The sequence below is a fragment of the Loxodonta africana genome, chromosome X (assembly GCF_030014295.1).
Source record: "Loxodonta africana isolate mLoxAfr1 chromosome X, mLoxAfr1.hap2, whole genome shotgun sequence".
NCBI lineage: Eukaryota > Metazoa > Chordata > Mammalia > Proboscidea > Elephantidae > Loxodonta > Loxodonta africana.
Genome location: NC_087369.1, coordinates 139582854 through 139609905, shown reverse-complemented (window position 1 = coordinate 139609905; position 27052 = coordinate 139582854). Strand labels below are relative to the sequence as shown.

The following is a 27052-nucleotide window of genomic DNA, read 5'->3' as shown; positions in this document are numbered from 1 at the left end:
TTGTCATGTGTATCAAAGGTGTGATGATTTACCAGCTAGTGGGTAGAATAGAAGGAGTCCTGGTGGCGTGGTGTTTAAGCATTGGCTGATAACCAAAAGGTGGGCAGTTGGAATCCACCTGCTGCTCTGTGGGAGAGAAGACTTGGTGATCTGCTCCCATAAAGATGACAGCATAGGAAACCCTATGGGGAAGGTCTACTCTGTCGGATAGGGTCGCCATGAGTCCGAATCAACTCGATGGCAATGGGCTCGGTTTTGGGTTTTTGGATAGGATAGAATCAGACAAGACATCACTGCCATCCCTGGATGAAGGAAACTAAGTATACCTTTATATTAGGTAGAAGCACATCTTTATCACTGAGATTTATAGTTTACATCACCTGGAGTTAGGGAGTCAGGAGCTGTGGAATTAAAAAAATGCTTGATTTAGAATTTTGGTGTCGATATCTTGATATTGCCTTTTCTCATTGCTAGTTTATGAAGCCATTATGATACTGGGTTATGAGGAAAGGGGGTTAGAAATTGGCTCATTTAACAAAAGCCAAATGGGTCTTGTTTAAGACAGCCCTTCAGAATAAGAAGGAGGATTTAGTTGTGCAAATAGTGAGTTTTCTCTGACTTGAGATGTTTATTTTTTAATAATGAACCCAGTACAATATATTCACAAACTAACACTTCATAATAGTTTTTTTTTTTTTCCCTTAGTGCCTAAAATGGTTTAGAGACTTAAATGGTTTAGAATGGCATGTGGGCTCGGTCTCTTTTTTTTAGTTTTAAAAACATTGTGTTTTAGGTGAAAGTTTCCAGAGCAAATTAATTTCCCATTCAACAAAATGTACGCAAAGTGTCCCAGGACATTGCTTGGAATCCCCACACTGTTAGCGCTTTCCTCCTTTCTGCCCTGGGTTCCATGTTTCCTTTTGTCTGGTTTTCCTACCCCCCTTCCTGCCTTCTCATCTTAACTTTTGGGCAAATGTGCCTTTTTTTTTTTTTTTTGTCATTGTGCTTTAGATGAAGGTTTACAGAGTAAATTAGTTTCTCATTAAAGAATTAATACACATTTTGTTTTGTTACATCGGTTGCCAACCCCACGACGTGTCAACACTCTCCCTTTCTCAACCTTGGGTTCCCCGTTACCAGCTTTCCTGTCCCCTCTTGCCTCCTCGTTCTCGCACCTGGGCTGGTGTGCCAATTTAGTCTTGTTTTATGGGCTTGTCTAGTCTTTGGCTGAGGGGTGAGCCTCAGGAGTGACTTGATTACTGAGCTAAAAGCATGTCTGGGGGCCATACTCTTGGGGTTTCTCCAGTCTCTGTCAGGCCAGTAGGTCTAGTCTTTTTCTGTGAGTTAGAATTTTGTTCTACATTTTTCTCTAGCCCTGTCTGGGACACTCTATGGTGACACCTGTCAGAGCAGTCAGTGGTAGAAGCCAGACACCACCTAGTTGTGCTGGACTCAGTCTGGTGGAGGCTGTGTTAGTTGTGGTCCATTAGTTCTTTGGATTAATCTTTCCCTTGTGTCTTTGATTTCCTTCATTCCCCCTTGCTCCAGGTGGGGTGAGACCAGTGGTGTATCTTAGATGGCTGCTCACAAGCTTTTTTTTTTAATAATAATTTTTATTGAGCTTTAGGTGAACATTTACAAATAAATTCAGTCTGTCACATATAAGCTTATACACCTTACTCCATACTCCCACTTACTCTCCCCCTAATGAGTCAGCCCTTCTAGTCTCTACTTTCGTGACAATTTTGCCAGTTTCTAACCCTCTCTTCCCTCCTGTCTCCCCTCCAGACAGGAGATGCCAACACAGTCTCAAGAGATGAGAATCTCTCTCCTACCCATTGTCCAGTCCCTTCCGTGTCTGATGAGTTGTCTTCGGGAATGGTTCCTGTCCTGGGCCAACAGAAGGTTTGGGGACCATGACCGCCGGGATTCTTCTAGTCTCAGTCAGACCCTTAAGCCTGGTCTTTTTATGAGAATTTGGGGTCTGCATCCCACTGATCTCCTGCTCCCTCAGGGGTTCTCTGTTGTCTTCCGTCAGGGCAGTCATCGGTTGTGGCCCGGCACCATCTAGTTCTTCGTTCTCAGGATGATGTAAGTCTCTGGTTCCTCTGGCCCTTTCTGTGTCTTGGGCTCATAGTTATTGTGTGACCTTGGTGTTCTTCATTCTCCTTTGATCCAGGTGGGTTGAGACCAATTGATGCATCTTAGATGGCCGCTTGTTAGCATTTAAGACCCCAGACACCACATTTCAAAGTGGGATGTAGAAGGGCTTCTGGGCTGATGTATGTAGTTTGCTATGTCAGGAATGGTAGATGAAGGGCATCCTGAGACTCCTGAGGACCTCAGGAGTTCTTTTTCTTAACTAGTTTGAGAAGCTTAGAAATCATTTTCCTTAGTTTGAGGGGCATGGATATTGCTAAATCTATCTGTAGATGCTGTTTCCTTTTCTTGGTAATCTTCATTAAATAAAACTGTTAAAAAAAATCTGATGTTGAATACTTAGGACTAGTTAAAATTTTTGGAAAAGAAATTACTGTGAGGCCACTAATACACTATTCTAGTTGCTTTATTTAGGTGATAAGTGATAACTCATTTTTGCCTTTTAAACTTGGTTTTTTGCTTTTTATTCATGTTTATTACCTTAAATTACTTAATCTAAGTACATTCTGATAACCTATATGATCTCACTTAACCTTCAGATATGTGAATTATAGAACCCTTCAGTCAGCACTCTCCTGCTTTGGTTATTTACTGAGCCTGGTTTTATTGGTAAGTAGGAACAGTTCTTCAGTCCTTTGGATCAAATGTTAAGTTCCACTGTGTATTAGTGTGGATACAGGCTAAGTTGCTCTAACAGAGACTCCCCCCACCCCCGCCCATATAAACCTTAAAAAGGTAGTTTATTTCTTTCTCATATAACAGTCCAGTTAGGCAGTTCAGGGTTGGATGGTGGTTTCTCAATCATTAGGTACCCAGGCTCCTTCTGTCTTGTTGTTCTGCCATCAGCAATATGCAGCTTCCATCTTGTGGTCCTAGATAACTGCTCTGACTCTCACTACCACATTCTCATTCCACCAAAGGGATGAGAAAAACAGGAGAAGTCACACTCCTTCCTTCTATTTAAGGATACAGCACTTATACACATATCTCACTGGCCAAAACTAGTCATGTGGCAAAACCTAGTTGCAAGGGAGGCTGGAAAATGTGGTCCTTAGCTACATGGGTATGTGCCTAGCTAAAAACTGTATTACTGTAGATAACAACAAACAGTCTCTGCTATACACTGTCTCTGATATAAAACTGGAATCTTTGGTCAATTTCAGTACTTACCTGGATATATTATCTCCATCCCGTTGGCTACCCTTCTGCTTCAAGATAAAAATCCAAACTCATCAGCATGACATACAAACCTATTGTGAATTGACTCTTGCTTGTCCCTCTAGCTCTTCCTCTCTTATCCCTCCTAAAATTATACTCTTAAGTTCCACCCTTACTGGGGCTACTTGCACTTCTTCAAACTTGCTGTGTTCTCTTATCCTCACGCTTTTGCACTTGCTACTTTACCTGACATACTGACCATTTCCTGTCCTTAAGGTTCAGTTTAGATGTTACCTCTTCTGAGAAGATTGCCTTGAGCCTTCTCTATTTCATAGTCACTGTTAGGTGTTTCTTCTATGTATTTCTACAGTATCGTTTATCCCTCTGTTTAACAGTGTTTTGTTAGTAGTATGTTTTCTCTTTCATTGGATTGTGAGTTCCTTGAGGACAGGAGCCACGTCAGTCACTTCTATGTTGTCTGACATGATACCTGACCCAGAGTTGATGGTAAGTTAATATTTGTTGAATGAGAAAACGAATGAATGAATACTTAGCTTACTACTTACGATCGCTTGATTAAGCTGGCAACTTTTCCTATTTGCAATCTGAAAACTGTTACACTTAAGAGTATTGTCCAGTAGCCAAGACTAAGTAATTTTATAATAGGTATTGCCAAAATCAGTCAGATAGAAATATTTATCAGATGGCTACAGTATTTGTTACAGGAGATGAAAGAAATTGATGTGTAAAATTTTAAGAGAACAGGAGGAGCACTAGGGATCATTTAATTTTTTTTTTCTAATAAAAAAAAAAAACGGAGGGAGATAAGTTAAATTACTTACTCAAGGGCCTCCGTCTTCAAGGTGCTTGCGATATGGTTGGACAGATGATATGTATGAGGATGCAAAAGATGATTGAGATAAAGGCGCCAAAGAAATAGAAAAGACTAGAATAATCAAGTACAACCAAGGGCTTAGGCTTTGGAACGTTGAAGGCTGGGTAGGATATTCATATGAGAGGACATTTAGGGTATAGCGAATGAATGAATAAAGGTGAAAAGGTAAGGATGTACAAGGTGAGTTTTGGGATTGTTTCAGGTCGTGGTGTTTAGTTGTAGTAGAGAAAGCAGAAAAATGGAACCAGAAACTAAGAACGTGGATACTATATTGCAGAAGGAAAGCACTGGCAGGTTTTGAGTATGTATGTGATATGAAAACAATTTTTGCGTATTTTATCTGACTTATCATTGGGCTGGGTTGAAGGCTGAATGGATCATGAAGCTGGCATATTTAATATGGGAGTTTAAAAATATGAACGTAATGATTTCTGAAGTTCTTGCTCAAAGGTGAAAACATGATACACCATCAATTCTCATGATAATTAACATAAAAATGTCAGTGTTTTCCTTCATGGAAAAAGTAAGCCCAAGCAGGAGACTTGTAATATTAGTAACATGCATGTATTAGTCATGACATACTGTAGATAATTGTATAAACTCTCACATTACGCCAATAAGCTGTAAAAATTCCTGAAGTAACTGAGAGCATGGTAGCAGCTGCAGCATCAGCTCCTGTTATTTTGCCAGTTGTTCAGAGGCTAGGCAAATTAGCAGGAAGTGGCATGAACCTTCCTGATGCATTTGGGCGCCATTTTGCTCAAAAATAGTCTTTTAAAAGCTAAAACCACATATTGTATTTTGGTATAAAATACGAGCGAAGTGAGAACAACAAGCAGAGATTTACATTAAAATACCTAAAAATGAAAAGCATAAGGGGTGAACCTTTATTTCCGGTACCTCTGAGAAAACTCTGACCTTATACAAACAAACCAAAAATAGTGTGCACATAGAGCAAGATTTGTTTTATAAGTCATAGCTCATTTGTATAGTCAGGGATGAGTGTATTTCTTTAAGTTCCAAAAATGGGCCTGGAGGGCCTCTGTAGATGGCTTTAATTTAGGTTTTCAAAAATTGCTAAGTTTACAATTTCAGAAACATATATTGAATACTTATTTGATTTTTAGGACCTATATGAGAGGAGGTGCCCTGGTGACCTAGTGGTTAAGAGCTATAGCTGCAAACCAAAAGGTCGGCAGTTCAAATCCACCAGCTGCTCCTTGGAAACCCTGTGGGGCAGTTCTTCTCTGTCCTATACGGTCACTGTGAGTCAGAATCGACTTGACCGCTTTGATTTTTTTTGGGGTTTATATAAGAAGAGATTGTATTCTTATTATTTGTCTAACTCTTACAAGAGTTAGAGGGAAATATCCAGTTAAATGAAGGTTTTGTTCAGGTGTGTTGATTGGAGCCAAGGATATTTGTAAAAGATTTTTAGGGTGCCTACCTAAAATATATTTTCTAAGATGTGGTATAATTAAATGCTGAAGTACCTATTGCATAATATCTTTGTACTCCACCATAACATAAAGCTAATTTTATGCAGGCTTTGGAAGTTAAAAGGCTATTAACCATTAACACTTTAACCATTAAGAAAGTGTAATTTTCAGACTATATTTCCGGGGGCAAGACAGGTGTCCAGGGCAGCATTGACTCAGAAGGACTATGTGTGTAGTTCTCAGCCCAGAACCCTGGATTCACCACTAGCTACACTGCAGAAGGGCTTTTGATGTAGGGAGATCAGTAACAATGATGGGGTGGGTGTTCGGGCTTCAGGAGTAGTAGCCTCAGGCAGCAGTGTTTGACCATTCATTTTTCACTGATTCATTCATTCCGCAAATCTTTTTGTGGACTGGTCACTAAGCAATGTAGGCCCTGTAACAGTGGAAAAAGTAGACAAGATTTGTGCAAATAACAGTTACAGAGAGAATGATTTTTTAACCAGTACCCCTAGGGAACATTTAAACTATTTAGGGGAATATCAATGTTAGTTTTACGTGAAAAAAAACTTACTTTTTCTGTGATTAGTTTTTTTCCTACTCAGTTAGAAAATTGGAATCCCTGAGTGGTGCAAACATTTAATGCACTCAGTTGATAACCGAAAGATTGGAGGTTCGAATTTACCTAGAGGCAGATTGCAAGAAAGGTCTGGCGATCTACTTCTGAAAAAGTAGCCAATGAAAACCCTGTGGAGCACAATTCTACTCTTACACACGTGGGGTCTTCATGAGTTAGAGTTGAGGTGACAGCAACTGGCTGTTGAAAAATCTGGTCAATTTAAGCTCATTGTATACGTCTTACGACTGTATAATAGCATGAAAAACTATAACAACTAGTTTTCCTTAACAAATAATATTATAAGACTTACTGTCATAGTACTGAAGGGAAATCATGCAATTGAATGTGTCTTTAAAACATAAAATCAGTTCTCATGATTTCCTAGCTGTAACCTGTTGAAAAACATTGATTTTTTTTCTAGTTCTCAATCTGATTGAAATTCTAGTTGAAATACTTAAAATAATGGGCAATGTAAGATTTAATAGGACTCACTCAATATGTGTCAGCACTTGTCCTGTCTATTACATGAAACAGTACTTAAACGGTACCGTATGGACGTTGAGTTATAGTGTAGTGGTAGTTAAGAGCACTGTCTCTGTTAGTCGAGATCTGCCGCTTGCTACTTGTCTGACCATATGCAAGTTACTTCATTTCAAGGAGTCATGGTTTCCTCATCTCAAATGTAGAAAACAAGAGCTTTTATGGGAATTAGATAAAATGTACCGTGTTTTTATGTAAATAACGCACACCTTCTGTGTTTATTGGCAGGCTGTACCCTTCCTCCTGGAGGCACCCTCACAAATGCCACCACGCCAATCCTCTGCCACATGTTGCTGTAAAAAAAACAAGCATAGCAGGTTTATGATATCTCACAGGGGGAGGGCGCGTCCAGCAAACACAGAAGGTATGCATTATTTGCATAAAAATACATAGTGAGTGTTTAGCACAGTTCCTAGAATATGGTAAGATTCAATAAATGTTAACTATTATTAACATCATTTGATTTTCAAAGGAAGCTATGGTTATTTAAAATCTATTTTTTACTGTTTTATTTAAAGGAAACATCTACGGAAGACCTTTCAAAAAAGGAGGTAAGTGACAACTTCAGCAATTTAATTGTTAATCAAATAATAGGGTACATTTTTAGCAGATAAATTATTTTCAATTATTTGGGTAAATAATTGAAAAATAAAATGACAGAAATGACCACCAAGCTATGAATGGCTTTGCCTTTAGCTCTTATTGATAGGGTTTATTTTAAATTGCCTATTGCTTATAAAATTTTAAATAAACCCTATCAATAAGAGTTAAAGGCAAAGTCATTCATAGCTTGGGGTCATTTTTGTAATTTTATTTTTTAAAATTGCCTGTTGCTTATAAAATGGAAACCCTGGTGGCATAGTCGTAAAGAGCTAAGACTGCTAACCAAAAGGCTGGCAGATCAAATCCACCAGGTACTCACTTGAAACCTTATGGGGCAGGCCTACCCTGTCCTATAGGGTCACTGTGAGTGAGAATTGAATCATTGGCAATGGGTTTTTTTTTACTGCTTATAAAATAGCCTAGTTTGGATTATACTTTTAAAAATTGTTTTATTTTGAAATTCTTACAGATTTATAGGAACTTGCAAAGATGGTACAGAGTAGTACTATGTACCCTTCCCCCAGCATCCCCCGATGGTTGCATGTTGTGTAACTATATTGCATTACCAAAGCCAGAAAATTGACATTGGTACAATGTGTGTGTATAGTTTTGTGCCATTTAATTGTATATCCACCTCCACGGTCAGGATACAGAAGTATTTCATCACCACAAAGATAATTTAGAGAACTCAAAAGAAGGAAAGAAGGAAAGTCTGAAGTCTGTTGTATTTACCATGTTTTTGCTTACTGTGTTTTTTCTTCCTTCTGATGTTCCAAGATTCCTTTATCATTTCCATTCAGTTTAGAGAACTTCCTTTAGCTATTCTTTTAGAATGGGCTGCTGGTGACAAATTCTCTTAGCTTTCCTTCATCTGAGAATGTCGATTTCTCTTTCACTCCTGAAGAATATTTTCGCTGGATAAAGGATTACCGGTTAACAGTTCTTTTATTTCAGCACTTGAAAAATATTGTGCCACTTCCTTTTGGCCGCCATGGTTTCTGATGAGAAATCCACTGTCCTGGAAATAGTTTTTTCCTCAATAGGTAAAGTATCTTTTCTTTCTGACTGCTTTCGAGATTTTTTCTTTGTCATCAGTTTTCAGAAATTTTACTAGGATGTGTCTTGGCATGGATTTCTTTGAGTTTATCTTATTTGCGGTTTGCTCCTTTTGAATGTGTAGGTTTATACATATGTTTTGCCAGATCAGTAAAGTTTTCATTTATTGTTTCTTTGAGTACTATTTCAACCCAATCCTCTTTCTCTTTTTGGGACCTCAATGACAGAAATGTTATATCTTTTATTATAGTCCCACAGGTCCCTGAGTCTTTGTTCATTTTTTTTTCAGTCTATTTTCTCATTGCCATTCAGGTAATTACTATTCTGTCTTTGAATTCACTCTTTTATCTGTCCCTTCCTTTCCGCTGTTGGGCTCATCGTTTGAGTTAAAAAAAATTTTTTTTGATATTCTATTTTTCAGTTTTAAAATTTTAATTTTGTTCTTTATAACTTTTCTGTTTTTTGAGATTTCTAATTCTTTGCTGAGGGTCTCTAGTTTTTCACTTGTTTCAAGGGTATTCTTTGTCAGATAATTCTGATGTCTGTCATCTTGGTGTTGGCATCTATTAACTGTCTTTTTCATTTAGCTTGAGATCTTACTGGTTTTCAGTATGATGGGTGACTTTTGGTTGAAATCTGGGCACCTTGGGTATTATGTCATAAGATTCTGGATCTTATTGAAATAATATGTTTTGCTGGCTTCCCCTGACACTGCTCTGTCAGGGGGAGTGGAGAGTGCTGGAGTGCTGCTTCATTACTGCCGGCCGGGTCTAGAAGTTTAGGTTCCCCATATGACTCCCACTGACACCAAATAGAGTGGTTCCTTGTGGAAATTTTGGTTGCTTACTAGGCGTCCAGTGATACCTGCCAAGAGAGGGGTAGGAATGCTTTATTAACTCCACTGACACCATGAAAGTGGATGGCCTTGTTTCCACTGAGAAATGGTGAAGGTCCCGACACTCCACTAGGCCTCGTCTGACACCCACCCCAGGGGAGAGGGTAGGGGGTGCCTCTTTATAGCCTCAGAAGGATGTAAGTCAAGATTTTTCACTAGACCTTTCCTAACATTCATGGAGTGGGTAGACACATTTTTTTCTGTGGTGTTTTTTTGGAGTTGAGTGGTTATTGTCTAATAGTCTTCTGTCTTACTAAGCATTCTGTTTCCTGGTCTTTTTGGTAGAGAACAGGATTTTCTTGGGACTTTTTTTCCTTTTGTCTACGTCCAATGTCATTTCCCAGTTGCTGGCTTCTTCAGCCCCATGTCTGGAATATATGAGGCACAAAGAAAACCCAAGGAACTCACTATTATGTTGTTCCTTAGGTTCTGAGGTCTCTAGCCAGTCTTTTTCTCTCCTCCTTTCAGAGTCTTCTATTTTTTATTCAAGTTTGTTTTATAAATAAAGTCCATGGCTTTTAGCTGTACTTCGTAGGAGGAATACAGAAAAGTGCATGTACTCCATCTTTGCAGAAGCAGAGTTTCAGTCTATTTCTGGCCTTATTGAATTCTTGTTACTATTGTTTAATTACATCTCAAAACTTGAAACTGGAGACTAATTCTTATCCTAACTAATGAGACACTTTTTAGAGTGGCATTATGTACCATCTTGCTGCTCTGGCAGTAATATTATTCAAAATTATCTTTATATAGGCAACCATGCCTTTGATTAAAAGCAAAGAAAAGTGCTAAATTTAAGAAACATGTACCATGTGGACAAGAATCTGTTTAACTTTTAAGAATTTACTTCCTTTTTAAAAATAAAACTGTTTGAGGTAAAGGCAATAAAAGTGATGGGATGTATAGATGATATAGCTTTTACTGAGAGAAAGATCTTGGAGACATGGAATCTCTTTTATGGAGAGAAAAAACTTGGGGACTGGTGTCCTACTGAATTTTGTAAAGTAATTAAATGCTTAAGTAACAGTTAAATGTAAAAGTAATTGCAATACCAGTTAACTAGTAAGCACATCACTCTTTCTAAAATCCTTTGCAGACATGTAATATTAGCACATATTATTGTTTTATATGCCTTGAAACAGTAAATATAGATTGGATTGATTGAAAGGCATTCTGCTTTTACAATAAATTTCCCAAGTACTTCATTATCTCACTGTGATTTTACCTTGTCCTTTCTATTGTGTTACTCTGAAGGGAGTTAGAGAGCATGGCTTCAAAATAACAGCAGCAGTGGCAAATTTTCTCCTCTTCCTCCTGTTGAGGTTCTCTAATAAGGGGAAAAAAAAATTCCATTGATGGCCACATAAGAAAATTTAACTAGGGATAATAAAATATTCAGAGTTGAATGTTTGTATATAGATCATCTATATCAACCCCTTCAATTTACAGATGAGGAAACTGAACCCAGATATCTACTTATAGAAAAATGGAACTAAAACTTAGATTCCCTGATCCTGAGGCCATTATTTTTCCATTAGCTGGAATGGTGAGGTGAATCTCAGACTTTTAGCATGCTCTCAAAGTCTGATGTGGAAGATGACAAGGGGAACAAAGAAAGTTCAGATAAAGTTCTGTGAAATTTAACTTTTCAAGAATTAAAAAATATACTTCAATTCTGTCCTATGAATACTTAAGAAAAGGGGAAAGAAATCCAGAATGTTATTTTCAGTCTTTTAGAGAAAAAGATCCTCCTCAAATTTATTAGTTTTTATTATGAAAAGTTATACAGCTCTATTATGAAAATGTGGATATATATATATGTATAAAATAGATTCAGTAGATAAAAATTTAAAGAGATAGATGCCACTTCAATATTATAAGGGAGAGTTTCTTTATATCGTTTTGTCTTCCTCTCCATATGATAGATCTATGAGGACTTTTCTTAGTCCCTCTTAACTGTTTTAATGTCAGCTTTTACATAATGACATTGCTGTTTCCCTGTTTTAAGCATTTTTTTATCTTGATTTATTTCTGTGATCTCCCTATCTTGGTTGACATCTGGTTGCTCACTCCTGTTTTCTAGTCTTGGGTTGATATCTGGTATTATTGATTTTCTAACCAGAGAACTCCCTTGATTTGGTTTTTACAAATTCTCTAGACTTCCGTTTATCTGGAAGTGTCCTAATTTTGCCTGACAGTTTTCCAGGATATATGATTCTTGGCTGGCAATTTTTTTCCTTTAATGCTTTATATAAGTCATCCCAATGCCTTCTTGCCTGAATGGTTTCTGCCAACTACTCCGAGCTTATTCTTATTGACCCTTCTTTATTGGTGACTTTTCATTTATACCTAGCTGCTCCTAAAATTCTCTCTTTGTCTTTGGTTTTGGCAAGTTTGATTATAATATGTCTTGGTGACTTTCTATTAAAACCTACCATCTTGGATAGATATTGTCTCATCTTTCACCTACCATCTTGGATAGATATTGTCTCATCTTTCACAATATCAGGGAAGCTTTCTGCCAACAAATCTTCAAGAATTCTCTCTGTATTTTCTGTTATCCCTCCCTGTTCTGGTATTCCAATCACTCGTAGGTTATTTCTCTTGATAGAGTCCCACATGGTTCTTAGGGTTTGTAATATTTTGTAATTATCTTATCTTATTTTTCTTCAAATATATTGGTGCCAATTGTTTTTTATCTTCAATCTCACATATTTTGCCTTCCACATCCACAATTCTGCTCCTCTGACTTTCTATTGAGTTGTCTAATTCTGTAATTTTATTGTTAATCTTCTGAATTTCTGAGATATGTCGCTATGGATTTTTGCAACTTTTTTCATTATGTCCTTGAATAACCTTTTTCATTTCTTCAGCTGCTTTATCTGTGTGTTTCTTGGCTTGTTCTGCATATTGCCTGATCTCCTTCCTGATGTCTTGAAGGGTTCTGTATATTAATCTTCTGTATTCTGCATATGGAAACCCTGGTTGTGTAGTGGTTAAGTGCTATGGCTACTAACCAAAGAGTCAGCAATTTGAATCCACCAGGTGCTCCTTGGAAACTCTATGGGGCAGTTCTACTCTGTCCTATAGGCTTGCTATGAGTTGAAATGGACGCAGTAGCACTGGGTTTTGATCTTTTGGTTTGGTATTCTGCATCTGGTAATTCCCGAAGGCACCTTAATGCAGAAGATGCCTTGATTCTTTGTTTTGAGCGCTTGTTGAAGTGAACATGGACTGCTTCTTTATGTGATTTGGTACTGACTGTTGTTTCTGAGCCATCTATAAGTTATTGTATCACTTTATTTTATGTTTGCTTACTGTATCCTAGCTTCTTGGTTTGTTTTGTTTTGATGTGCCCAGATAGGTTGCTTGAGTGAGCTAGCTTGATTACTTTCGCCTTTGATGCTGTAAATTCCTGTCACCAGAAGGTGAGAGCTGTTATCAGGCATATGAGCCTAGGTGTCTTTCTTGTATGGATTCAGCTCAGGTGTCCAAATAATTGGCCACCCAGTGCGTGCTACAGGCTTTGTTCTACAGTCTTAGAGGATCAGGGGCAATTGGTGTAGGTACAGGTATCCGGTTGTAGCAGCAGGGGATCATGCTCTGAACAAGGCAGGGGGCTGACAACCCTCCACCAAGTGTCTGTGAGGAAAGCACATCTATAAGGGAGATTTTCTGATGAAGCTATTAAAAATGGAATAGGCCATCTCAATGTGCAGGGAGTTCCCCATCACTGGAAGTGATCAAGAGAAATGATAGTCTAGAGGAAAATTAAGCATGGTGTATTGGTGGTATCCAGACAATCTCTAAGGTCCCTTTCAACTTTAAGATTCTGTGATTTGAATTTTTTAAATTCTTCCCTAACATCCTTGTTATGTCCCATTAGAATTTCACCAAATCTGTGTTACATCATAAGTGCACGTAGGACTAACATTTTAATACCTACCTCAAGGACTAGAAGAATTTTAAGTAGAAGACCAGATATAGTCTGAATGCTGGAAATTTTCCACTGAAACGGGATATGAAACTTGGGAGAAACAGTGGTAAATGATGGTTAAAGCTTCCTGATTAACAATATAAAGTTGGCCCCTCAGACTGTATACGACCCATTTCTCCTTGCTGATAACTTTCAGGTTTGCCTGTCTCTATTCAACCCGCTGTATATCTGTCAGGTAGGTTTCTCTAGATCAAATCACATAGTTTCAAATCTGGGAGATACCTTAAGAGATTTTGGACCTGCTTGGCCCCCAACATGGTTTAGAGATGAGGAAGCTGAGGTGCCAAGAGGTGAATTACCTTTTTCAGAGTTATGCCTTTTAGCAGAATGGATATTAGAAACAAAGTCCCTTTCTGACTCTCTAGTCCTATTTGTCCATTTTAAGTCTCATTATAGTCACAGAGCTAGCTACCTGTAGAATTACTGGAATAGTTTACCTACATAAATTGTTTCTTCTTTGGAATCTCTTTGGTGCAAGGGGACACTATGACCTCAGGTGAAATGTGGGTTTCACCTAAGGGTTTGTTCGTGAAGTAAAAGCCTCAACCATAAATCTTTCAGCAATTTTCAGTTCAGCCACTCTTGCAGGTTGAGAAAAAACTGGTTCTCAAAGGGTCCAGAACTTCTTTGAATGCATATTTATGAGTCTGACCTGGCAGTAGATATTCATACATATTTCACACAGTGCAAAAACGTGTTAACCTCGTCCTTCCGTAGTGTTTCTACTTGTACTGTTCTTCATAAATTGCTTTTTCTTCGTGTATCATGGGAACTTCCAGAACGTTTTCAATGGATGTTTTTTGGATTAATGGATTAATGGCAGCCTTGTTGGAGTGAGATGGAATCTCATCGTAGTTTTAATTTGCATTTCTCTAATGGCTAATGATCGAGAGCATTTTCTCATGTATCTGTTAGCTTCCTGAATATCTTCCTTAGTGAAGTGTGTGTTCATATCCTTTGCCCACTTTTTGATTGGGTAGTTTGTCTTCTTTGCCCATTTTTAAATTGAGCTATTTGTCTTTTTGTGCTTGAAGTTTTGCAGAATCTTGCAGATTTTAGAGGTTAGACCCTGATTGGATATGTTGTAGCCAAATTTTTTCCCCCTAGTCTGTAGGTTATCTCTTTCATCTTTTGGTGAAGTCTTTTGATGAAGTGTTTGATTTCTAGGAGCTCGCAGTTATCTAGTTTCTGTCCTGGTGGTAATGTTGTGTTTTCTGTTTATGCCATGTATTAGGGCTTCTAGCATTGTCCTTATTTTTTCTTCCATGATCTTTATCATTTTAGATTTTATATGTAGGTCGTTGATCCATTTTGAGTTTTTGTGCATGATGTGAGGTATGGTTCTTGATTCATTTTTTTGCAGATGGGTATCCAGTTATGCCAGCTCCATTTTTTAAAGAGACTCTCTTTTTCCCATTTAACGGACTTTGGACCTTTGTCAAATATCAATCATTGTAGCTGGATGAATTTACGCCTGGATTCTCAATTCTGTTCCGTTGGTCTATATATCTGTTGTTGTACCAGTACCAGGCTGTTCTGATGATTGTGACAGTAAACCTATTTCATGTTCCACTAATGGGCCCAGAACACTTGAAAAACTCACTGGCTTAACCGTGTTAGTTGGAAATCAGAGCTATCACCACCTTCACTACCAAACATTATTGGGTATTACCCTTTTCTTACTGCTCAGTAAGAATCCTCACTTTTTCTCTAAACACAATTTAATCTTCGTTATAACTTAAAAAAAAAATTAAACCATAAAACCAGTTATACTGTCAGGCTAAAAAATGGTAAATGGAGCAGTAGAAAGAATGTACTTTAAAACTGGAAAATTTTCTCTGTACTTTAAGTTATTTTACTTGTGTTAGAACTTTAAAAAAAAAAAAACTACCTGTTAAAATTAGAATGATGATGTTCAGGCTTTGAGGAGCTCTAGCCCTTTGGTGTTTGTGTGTTTTAATTATGTTATTATCTTATAGTTGAGAGTCTTTTAAGTAACAGAAACACACTTCAGCTAGCACTAGCTTAGATGGTTGGAGGGAGTGGATGGTAGGGAAGACGAGGGCAGGAAGCCTCCTTTAAAAGGACCGTGAATAGGGAGCTGGAAAGCCTCAATAAGCTTGGCAGTCATTTTCACAGCCACCTAGGATTTTTATTTTTGGCTGTGATGGTTTCGTCTTTGCTTTTCCTCTGTGACTGTTTCATCTCTTCATCTCTCCTGATTGACTGACTTTCTCTGGTTCCCTGTACACACGGCTGCCCTAAGACCCTGTGTTTACTTCTAGCCAGTGTAGAATTGCTATGCCCCAATTCTCAGTTCCCAGGAGAGATAGTATAATTAGTTTAGCTTTAAGGAAAATCTCCATGCTGGTCCAATTAGCTGTGTCCAAGTGGGGTGGAATTAGAAAATACAACCCATGTGTTTACTTTTGTGGGTAGAAGGTATGCAGTTCTCCAAGATTAAGGAGGGTGTTGGGTCTAAGCTAATACCTTAAAAGATGTTTACTTCAAATTTTGAAAGTGCTGGTTGGCATGCATTTATCTTTTAAAATAATTTTAATTAATTTGGTTTCCATAATACAGAAGTTCATCAAGCCTTGCCCATTCAGACTGTTGGTGATAGTTTAAAGAAACAAAGAAACAAAAAAAACCCCAAAACTATTCCTGTGAAGTCAATTCTGACTCATAGTTTGATAACCTAGGGTATTAAACAAAACAAGACCACGTTAACCAACAAAAACTGATCCCATTGCGGATGAATCGATTCTGACTCATAGTGACCCTAAAGTACACAGTAGAACTTCCCCATAGGGTTTCTAAGGTTATCTGTGGAGGTGCTGGTGAGTTTGAAGTACTGACTTTTAGGTAAGCAGCCAGGCGCTTAACCACTGTACCATCACGACTCCTCAAAGACAAAGTTAAGAGTTGCAAAACCCTGGAATCAAAACATTACTTTCCTTCTTTCCTTCCTTTATTTTCTAATAAATTTTTTTTGTGGTTGAGAATACATACAGCAGAATATACACCAATTCAATAATTTCTACATGCACAATTCAGTCACAGTTTTTACATTCTTCCAATTGTGTAACCATTCTCACCCTCCTTTTCTGAGTTATTCCTCCCCCCTTAATATATGCTCAATGACCCCAAGTTTCCTATCAAACCTTTTGAGTTGCTGTTATCAACTTGATCCCCTATAGATAGATCTTAAAAGAGCATAATGCTGAAAGTAGCCATTTTGTTCTACTTAAGGCAAAGTATTGTTTGGTTTTAAGAAGACTTCAGGTAATAATTTTGGCTTAAGCTTTAAAGATTATCTCAGGGCAATAGTTTGCCATTTTAACCATTTTAAGCGTACAATTCAGTGACATTAATCATATTCACCATGTTGTACTACTATCATCACCATCCATTTCCAAAAGTTTTTCATCACCGCAAATAGAAACTCAGTGCCCCTTAAGCAATAACTTCTCATCTGCCCTTCGTACAGCCCCTGGTGAGTACTAATAAGTTTTGTCTCTATGTATTTACCTGTTGCAGTTATTTCACATAAAGGTAAGTCTATTCAGTCCTTACAACTACCCTTAGAAAAGTAAGCATTATTATCCCAGGACCAATTAACAAATTAAAAACTAGGGAAAACAGCAAATATGTGTCTGGTCTGGGTTTTGAGCTCAAGTCTATGTGACTTGTGAGTGTCTCCTCTCTTTATTCTATCCTTCGGAAGTATGAAAAGTTAACTTACAAGTCCTTTTTAGAGGAGCCTGTAAGTATAATATCTATAACTGTATAGAAGCTACCTGGCTCATTTTTTTGTCTGTATATTTAATACATCCCCACCTGTCCGCCAGTTTGTCATACTGTTGGAGCTTGCATGTTGCTATGATGCTGGAAGCTATACCACGGGTATTCAGATGCCAGTAGGGTCACCCATGGTGGTCAGGTTTCAGCAGAGTAAGACAGACTAGGAAGATATTTGAAGATATACCCTGAAGTACAATGCTGTCAGGGATAAGATAATATCCATATACCTACAAGACCAGTTAATATGGCTATTAATCAAATTTATGCACCAACCACTAAGGCCAAAGATGAGGAAATTTTTACCAACTTCTGCAGTTTGAAATTGATCGATAATTACTGGTGATTGAAATGTGAACGTTGGAAGCCGAAGGATCGGTTGCTGGAAAATATAGCTTCAGTGATAGAAATGATCCTGGAGATAGCATGATAGAATTTTGTAAGACCAACAACTTCTTCATTACAAACACCTTTTCTCATCAATGTGAATGGCAACTTATACACACGGACCTCGCCACATGGAATACATGGGAATCAAATTGACTACATTTGAGGAAAGAGACCAAGGAAAAGCTCAATATTGTCAGTTGGAACAAGGCTAGGGACCAACTGTGAAACAGACCATCAATTGCTCATATGCAAGTTCAAATCGAAACTGAAGAAAATTGGAACAAGTCCGTGAGAGCCAAAGTCTAACCCCACCTGAATTTAGAGACCATCTGAAGAATAGATTTGATGCTTTGAACACTAATGACCGAAGATCAGACGACTTGTACAATGACATCAAGGACATCATACATGAAGAAAGCAAGAGGTCATTAAAAAGACAGTAAAGAAAGAACAGACCGAAATGAGTGTTAGAAGAGACATTGGAACTTGCTCTTGAACATTGAGTAGGTAAAGCAAAAGGAAGAAATGACGAAGTAAATGAACTGAACAGAAGGGTTCAAAGGTTGGCTTGAGAAGACAAAGTATTATAATGACGTGTGCAAAGAACTGGAGATAGAAAACCAAGAGGGAGGAACACGCTTGGCATTTCTCAAGCTGAAAAAGAACTGAAGCAAAACTTCAAGTCTGGAGTTGCAATAGTGAAGGGTTCTATGGGGAAAATATTTAACAATGCAGGAAGTATCAAAAGAAGATGGAAGTAAAACACAAGAGTAATTAAACCAAAAAGAACTATTCGATGTTCAACCATTTCAAAAGGTAGCATATGATCAAGACCTGATGATACTGAAGGAAGAAGTCCAAGGAGCACTGAAGGCATTGGTGAAAAAGAAGGCTCCATGAATTGACAGAATATCAATTGAGGTATTTCAACAAACAGATGCAGCACTGGGAGTGCTTACTTGTGTAGGCCAAGAAATTTGGAAGACAGCTATCTGGTAAACTGACTGGAAGAGATCCATATTTATGCCTATGCCAAAGAATGTGGAAATTATTGAATAATATCATTAATATCACATGCAAGGAAAGTTTTTCTGAAGATCACTCAAAAGTGGCTGCATCAGTATATCGACAGGTAGCTGCCAGAAGTTCCGGCTAGTTCCAAAAGAGGACATGGAACCAGATATATTACTGCTTATGTCAGATGAATCTTGGCTGAAAGTACAGAATACCAGAAAGATGTTTACCTGTGTTTTATTGACTATGCAAAGGCATTCGACTATGTGGATTATAGCAAATTATGGATAATATTGTGGAGAATAGGGATTTCAGAGTACTTATTTGTGCTCATGAGGCACCTGTACATAGACTGAGAGGCAGTTGTTCAGACAGAATAAGGGGATACAGACTGGTTTAAAGTCAGGAAAGGTGTGTGTCAGGGATATATTCTTTCACCATACCTATTCAATCTACGCTCAGCAAATCTGAGAAGCTGGATTAAATGAAGAACAGGGCATCAGAATTCATGGAATACTCATTAACAACCTGCAGTAGGTAGATGACACAACCTTGCTTGCTGAAAGAGTACTTGAAACACTTACTGAAGATCAAAGATCACAGCCTTTAGTATAGATTGAACCTCAACATAAAGAAAACAAAAATCCTCACAACTGGACCAATGAGCAACATCATGATAAACGAGGAGAAGATTGAAGTTGTCAAGGATTTCATTTTACTTGGATCCACAATGAACAGTCATGGAAGCAGCAGTCAAGAAATCAAAAGAAGCATAGCATCGGGCAAATCTCTTCAAAGTGTTGAACAGCAAAGACTTCACCTTGAAGACTAAGGTGCGCCTGACCCAAGCCATGGTGTTTTCAATCGCATAATATGCACGTGAAAGCTGGACAATGGACTAGGAAGACTAAGGAAGAATTGGTGTTTGCGAAGAATATTGAATATACCATGGACCGCCAAAAGAAGAAACAAACCTGTATTGGAAGGAGTACAACCAGAATGCTACTTAGAAGTAAAAATGGCAAGAGTGCATCTTATATACTTGGGATATGTTGTCAGGAGAGATCACTCCCTGAAGAAGGACGTCATGCTTGGTAAATGTACAGGGTCAACCAAAAAGAGGTAGACCCCTAACCAGATGGATTGACACAGTGGCTGCAACAATGGGCTCAAGCATAACGATTGTGGGCATGGCACAGGACTGGGCAGTGTATCTATTGTTCTGTTGTGCATAGGGTCGCTATGAGTTGGAACGTAACAACAATGGCATATTTAATACTCTTGGTGCAGTGCTTAAGTATGCCGCTAACTGAAAGGTCGGCGATTTAAGCCCACCAGTTACCCCATGGGAGAAAGTGTGGCAGTCTGCTTCCATAAAGATTTCAGCCTTGGAAATCCTCTGGGCAGTTATACTCTGTCCTATACTGTTTCTTTTTGGAACCTACGACTCAGAATTGACCTGAAGGCAACAGGTTTTAATATTTAACACTTAACATCTGGCAACCATTTCTCCAAACCTTGCGCTAAAAGAAAGTCATATCAGTTATCTAATGTTAGTCACTTAAGCACCTGTATTTTTCAGAGGTCATTAAAGTGAGAAATCAATATTTAAAAGTAGCAGTAGTTTCTTCAGTTAGGAAAAAATGTTTTTTAACCTTATATTCTAAAGATTAATGCATGCTAAATTCAAAAGTAGGGGGGAAAAAGGGAAAGCTGGCCTTTTTCAGTCTCAGTAAACAAGGATAGAGAAGGAAAGACAGGCAAATCACTATAAGGCAGTATTTTAAGCTTTTTATGTTTAACCGCTTGAAACCTTTCATTTTTGAAAACAACACGTTTTTAAGATGAAAAATCAGAAAGCAATATTCTTTAGAAATAGTTGAAGATGAATGTTTTTAACATAATTTTTTTATGTCTTAAGGAAAACAAATTTAAATTGTTATTGATGATGTTGATAGAGGCAAAAGAATTTCAAATATTAATGATTTTTACCTGTGAGGTAATGATGGTTTACCCTCTAACTTGTCAACCTAAATGGCTTCAGCAAATAAAAATAAAACGAATAACCATTTGGTTTATTACAAGTTCAAACTTAGTCCGAAATAATTTAAAACATTGCTAGTGTGTAATTTCTAAAATAACCATTTTATGTCCTTGGGTGGTAAGACCGTCCACTAAGGCTCTAACAAAAGATAAAAATGTGTTTTCTTTGTAGTTAAGATGTTGAAAAATGGTCTTATCTCTTAAGTTTAATTTGATAGAAATCAAATCTAGTCTATTGCTTTACCAAGAATGCATGACCTTTTTAAATGGAGACTGGGGATGTGGGTGAGCCTGATAATCCAAAGTTCCACTGATACAGTCCTTCAGGGCATGAAAAGAGGGACCAAATTCATTCTGTTTTATTTCTATAGTTGTTTGGCTGTTGCATTAGAGGTTATATTTTCTAGTTCAGGTACAGTATAACATAATTTAAGCATCAAAAGTCAGAGGCATCTTTGCATCTTTAAGTCTTGACTAAACTGCTTTCAGGTTTTTTGTTCTAAAAGTTTCTAATTAAAATTAACCCCAAGTTACTGGCTCAGATGTTGACCCAGGCTTAGGGAAATTGAAGCCCATTTAGAGTTAAGGGGTTGAACCAATTGTCCTTTGTAGGTCCCTTCAGTGCCTCTAATGTCTTGCTTATTAGTATGCTTAGAGTGGGGATGGAAGCTTATTGTTAATAGAATTTTCTTCTAAAACTAAGCCCAGTGTATTGTGGCCTCTTGACCTTTAACTTTTATTGACTCCATGACCCCCTTTCCTAATTCTTCTGAAGTTTAAAACATATACAGGCTAGATGGCGTACAACTAAGCTTTACTGTAGCGTTGTGCATATTATCTGGGTTTTAGATTGTAGTTAAAGAATTGATTTATTAGTCAATTTCAACTTTTTGGCATTCTTGCAGGATTGAAATGGTAACCAGTCCCTCTTCCTATATTCCATTTTAGACCCCTTAATCAACCCTGGTATTATGACAGCTACTGGATAAGGTCTGAAAGAATTATGAGGTCACCTTGCATATTCATACTTAATTGTTGGGTTTCTTATAAACCACTTCTCCATTGTACCTTAACCTCTTCTTTGCTTTCAATTTTGGGACTTTTGCTTTTTAGTCCTTCTTGCTGAACTATCAGAGGACCAGTAATGCAGAACATTCTTCCTTTTCCTATTGACCAGATGTAGGGCCAGATTATGATCTCTCCTCCTAGTTCAGAACTCTGCAAGTCATTGTATATGTCTCAACTCTATCAGCCCCCATACCCCTTTCAAACATTTTGTAACACTGTTTAAGGAACTGAAAATAAAGCATGCTTCGGAATTGAGTCAACAGCAGCTGGTTTGGTTTGGATTGGTATACATATGAGGCAGTTCTACTCTGTCCTATATGGTTGCTGTGAGTCGGAACTGACTTAACTGCAACGGGTTTGGTTTTTTTTTAAATACATATAATAAAAACAGAAGGATAATGAACATAATTTATAATAAAAGAATACATACTTCAGGATGTAACTGCAAAGGCACGACTGTACTAAAAGGCGAAATGAAGTAGTCAATACTTTTAGCTACTTCTAAACAGTACGTTCGGGTTTGAGAGAAGTAAGAAGGTAATTTAATATAAGAAGCCCAGGAAATTAAAAAAGTGGTAATACAAGTGTACCATAACATAAAAATGTAAGCATAAGTAATAACACATAAAAATTATTTGTAAGTGATAAGAGAAAGAAGGAAATAATAGAAGTAGTAATAATATGCCAGGACAAATTACAGACTGTCAAAGTTGAGAAAAAGTATGATATTCTCACAAGTGATCTAGGCTATCGTTATAAGTATAGTGTCATAATAATTACCTATGTTACGATATGGGTCAGGATAGTTATGCAGTGTCAGAGAAAACATTTCATATTTTGAAATACACTACTTGTCATGGCATATTTTTGGTATCCAGTACATAGGTTTCATAGTGTTTGTGTATATGTATATATCCCATATGAGCCTTTCAGTTTGTTGTACTGTGGGGCTTGTGTGTTGCTCTGATGCTGGAAGGTAAGCCACTGATATTCAAATTCCAGGAGGGTCACATTAACAGGCTTAAGCTGAACTTCTAGACAAAGATGGACTAGGAGGAACAACCTGGCATTAGCCAGTGAAAACATTATGAACAGCAGCGGAACATTGTCCGACATAATGCCACAAGATGAACCCTTCAGGTTGGAAGGCACTCAAAATACAACTAGGGAAGAGCTACCTCTTTAAAGTAGGGTTGACCTTAATGACATGGATGGAGTCAAACTTTGGCATGACTCACAATGAGAAGAAAGAAGTGCAAACATCCATTAATAATTGGAACGAGGAATATGTGAAGTATGAATCTAGGAAAATTGCAAATAGTCAAAAATGAAATGGGATGCTTGAAAATAGATATCCTAGTCATTAGGAGTTGCAATGGACTGATATTGGCCATTTTCAATAGGATAATAATATAGTCTACCTCCTTGGGAATGACCACTGAAAGAGGAATTGTGTTGCATCCATCATTAAAAAGATCATTTCAATATTTCAAGATCTATCCTGAAATACAGTGCTGTCAATGATGGGATAATATCCATACACCTACAAGGAAGACCAGTTAATATGACTATTATTCACCTACCAACCGCTAAGGCCAGAGATGAAGAAATTGAAGATTTTTACTGTCTTATACAGTCTGAAATTGATTGAACATGCAAGCAGGGTGCATTGATCATTACTGGTGATTGGAATGTGAAAGTTTGAAAGAAAGAAGAGAATGAGCCCTTGGAAAATATGGCCTTGGTGATAGAAATGATGTTGAAGATTAAATAGAGAGAATTTTACAAGACCAATGAGTTCTTACTTGCAAAATACTTGTTTTTCAACAACATAAATGGCAAGTATATACGTGGACTTTGCTAGATGGAATACACAGGAATCAAATTCACTACATCTGTGGAAAGAGACAAATAGAAGCTCAATATCAGTCAGAACAAGGGCAGGGGCCAACTGAGGAACAGACCATCAATTACTCATATGCAAGTTCAAGTTGAGGAAAATTAGAACAAGTCCATGAGTGCCAAAGTACAGCGTTGAGTATATACGACCTGAATTTACAGACTGTCTCAAGAATAAATTTGATACACTGACCACCAATGACCGAAGACCAAACGAGTTGTGGAATGACATCAGGGACATCATACATAAAGAAAGCAGAAGATCATTAAAAAGACAGGAAATAAAGAAAAAACAAAATGAATGTCAGAAGAGACTCTGAAAGTGGCTGTTGAATGCTAAATACCTAAAGTGAAACGAAGAAATGAAGTAAAGGAACTGAAGAGAAGATTCCAAAGGGTGGCTGTAGAAGACAAAGTTAAATATTTAATGACATGAGCAACGACCTGGAGTTAGAAAACCAAAAGAGAAGAACACATCCAGCATTTCTCAAGCTGAAAGAACTTAAGAAAAAAATCCAAGCCTCGAGTTTCAATACTGAAGGATTCTACGGGCAAAATACAGAATGACGCAGGAAGCATCAAAAGAAGATAGAAGGAATACACAGGCACTGTACCAAAAAGAGTGGTTCAAAGTTCTGTGATTTCAAGAGGTAGCATATGATGAAGACCTAATGATACTGAAGAAAGAAATCCAAGCTGCACTGAAGAAATCGGTGAAAAACAAGGCTTCCGGAATTGATGGAATACCAATTGAGATGTTTCAAAAAACAGAGCAGTGCAAGTACTCACTCATCTATGCCAAGAAATTTGGAAGGCAACTAACTACCTGGCCAACCAACTGGAAGAGATCCATATTTATGCCTATTTCAAAGAAAGATGATCCACCTGAATGTAGAAGTTATTAAACAATATAATTAATATCACAACCAAGTGAAATTTTGCTGAAAGTCTTTCAAAAGAAGCTGCCGGATCATATCAACTAGGAACGGCCCGAAATTCAAGCCAGATTCAGAAGAGGATTTGGAGTGAGGGATATCATTGCTGATGTCAGATGGATTTTGGCTGAAAGCAGAGAATACCAGGAAAATTTTTATCTGTGTTTTATTGACTATGCAAAGGCATTCAACTGTGTGGATAACATTGCAAAGAATGGAAATTCTGGAACACTTAATTGAGCTCTTGAGGAACCTTTACATAGATCAAGGGACAGTCATTCAAACAAAACAATGGGATACTGCATGGTTTAAAGTCAGTAAAGGTGTGCACCAGGACTATATGCAAAGCAAATCTGAGAAGCTGGACACTATGAAGAACAAGACTCGTAAATGAGTCTTAACCTTGCTTGCTGAAAGTGAAGAGGATTTGAAGCATTTACTGTGGTCAAAGACCACAGCCTTCAGTACGGATTGCACCTCAACATAAAGAAAAGAAAAACCCTCATAACTGGACCAATGAGCAACATCATGATAAACGGAGAAAAGATTGAAGTTGTCAAGGATTTCATTTCACTTGGATCCACAATCAACACCTATGGAAGCAGCAGTCTAGTCGTCTCCCAGGGCTACAGACTTGTGGACAGCTGTAGTGGATTGTACAGAGTGACGGTTCCGATGGAGCCTGTTCCCCCCGAAAACACACAGCTTGCCTATACAGAGAAACATCTCAAACTATGCCATTCCCACCTGCTCCTGTTGCCATGGAAAGACCAAAAATCCAAACCTGTTGCCATAGATTTGATTCTGACTCACAGAGTAGTCCTGCTGCATAGGGTATCCAAGCAGCAGCTAGTGGATTTGAACTGCAAATGTTTTTGTTAGCAGCAGAGCTTGGGTCAAGGAAAAAATAAAAAATGAAAATGAAAGTAAAAATAACAAAGATCAGGGCAGAATGAACAATAGAAAAAAATCAGGGAAAGCAGAACTCAATAAAATTGACAAATCATTAGAATAAAGAAGATGGAAATATAAAAAATCAGAAATGAAAGTGGGGACACTACAATATAAAAAGAATTATAAGAGAATAGGATGAAAAACTGTATACCAGCAAGTTAGCTATCCTAGATTAAATGCAAAAGTTCTAGAATCGCAAACTTTCTAAGATGTCAACAAACCCAGTAATCAGAAGTTTCTCAGCAAAGAAAAGTCCTGGATCAGATGTGTTCACTAGTGATTTTTACCAAACATTGTAATAACAATCAACATCAGTCCTGCTCAAACTTCTCCAACACTTCCTAACTCGCTCTGTGAGGCTAGCATTAACCTGATACCAAAGCCAGACAACATCACAAGAAAAGAAACTTACAGGCCAGTAGCCTGTATGAATACAGATGTGAAAATTCTCAAAAAAATTATAGGAAACTGAATAAAAAAGAGTATTAAAAGGATTATACACCATGATCAGTTGAGATTTATCCCAGGAAGGTAAGGGTGTTTCAATATTAGAAAATCAATCAATATAATGCACCGCATTAAATAGTGAAGGATTCTATGCCGAAGATATTAAACAACACAGGAAGCATCGTGGAAAAGATTATGCTGAGCGAAATTAGTCAGAGGCAAAGGGACAAATATTGTATAAGACCACTATCTTGAGAAATAGTATAAACCAAGAAGAACACATTTGTGGTTTGGGAGGCGTGGCGGGAGGCGTGGCGGGAGGCGTGGCGGGAGGCGTGGCGGGAGGCGTGGCGGGAGGCGTGGCGGGAGGCGTGGCGGGAGGCGTGGCGGGAGGCGTGGCGGGAGGCGTGGCGGGAGGCGTGGCGGGAGGCGTGGCGGGAGGCGTGGCGGGAGGCGTGGCGGGAGGCGTGGCGGGAGGCGTGGCGGGAGGCGTGGCGGGAGGCGTGGCGGGAGGCGTGGCGGGAGGCGTGGCGGGAGGCGTGGCGGGAGGCGTGGCGGGAGGCGTGGCGGGAGGCGTGGCGGGAGGCGTGGCGGGAGGCGTGGCGGGAGGCGTGGCGGGAGGCGTGGCGGGAGGCGTGGCGGGAGGCGTGGCGGGAGGCGTGGCGGGAGGCGTGGCGGGAGGCGTGGCGGGAGGCGTGGCGGGAGGCGTGGCGGGAGGCGTGGCGGGAGGCGTGGCGGGAGGCGTGGCGGGAGGCGTGGCGGGAGGCGTGGCGGGAGGCGTGGCGGGAGGCGTGGCGGGAGGCGTGGCGGGAGGCGGGGCGGGAGGCGGGGCGGGAGGCGGGGCGGGAGGCGGGGCGGGAGGCGGGGCGGGAGGCGGGGCGGGAGGCGGGGCGGGAGGCGGGGCGGGAGGCGGGGCGGGAGGCGGGGCGGGAGGCGGGGCGCTTCAACAAATGGAAAGCAGCTCTAGAGTTTCCTGTCCAATGGACTGGAAGAGATCCATATATGTGACTATTCCCAAAAAGGTGATCTAACCAAAACTGGAAATTATAGAACAATACGAATATCAAATGCAAGCAAAATTTTTGCTGAAGATCAGTCTGAAATGGCCACAGCAGTATATTAAGAGAAAACTGCCAGAA

General features: G+C 38.7%; 1 protein-coding gene across 27 annotated transcripts in view; it reads left to right on the top strand.

Moving 5' to 3' along the window:
- KLHL13 (kelch like family member 13) overlaps positions 1–27052 on the top strand; it is a 171171-nt gene that overhangs the window by 11700 nt on the left and 132419 nt on the right. For 9 of the 27 annotated variants that reach the window (XM_064278696.1, XM_064278697.1, XM_064278702.1 and 6 more), the window contains exons 2-6: positions 1789–2769; positions 3756–3825; positions 5341–5478; positions 7040–7175; positions 7330–7362. The exons of 5 other annotated variants lie outside the window; for them this stretch is intronic. Coding sequence is in view for 3 of the 22 variants with exons in the window: in XM_064278689.1 (XP_064134759.1) it covers positions 2087–2091; positions 2700–2769; positions 7330–7362 (108 nt within the window). In the remaining 19 variants the exon portion in view is untranslated. 13 more of the 27 variants (XM_064278706.1, XM_023553883.2, XM_023553889.2 and 10 more) reach the window with 10 other exon arrangements.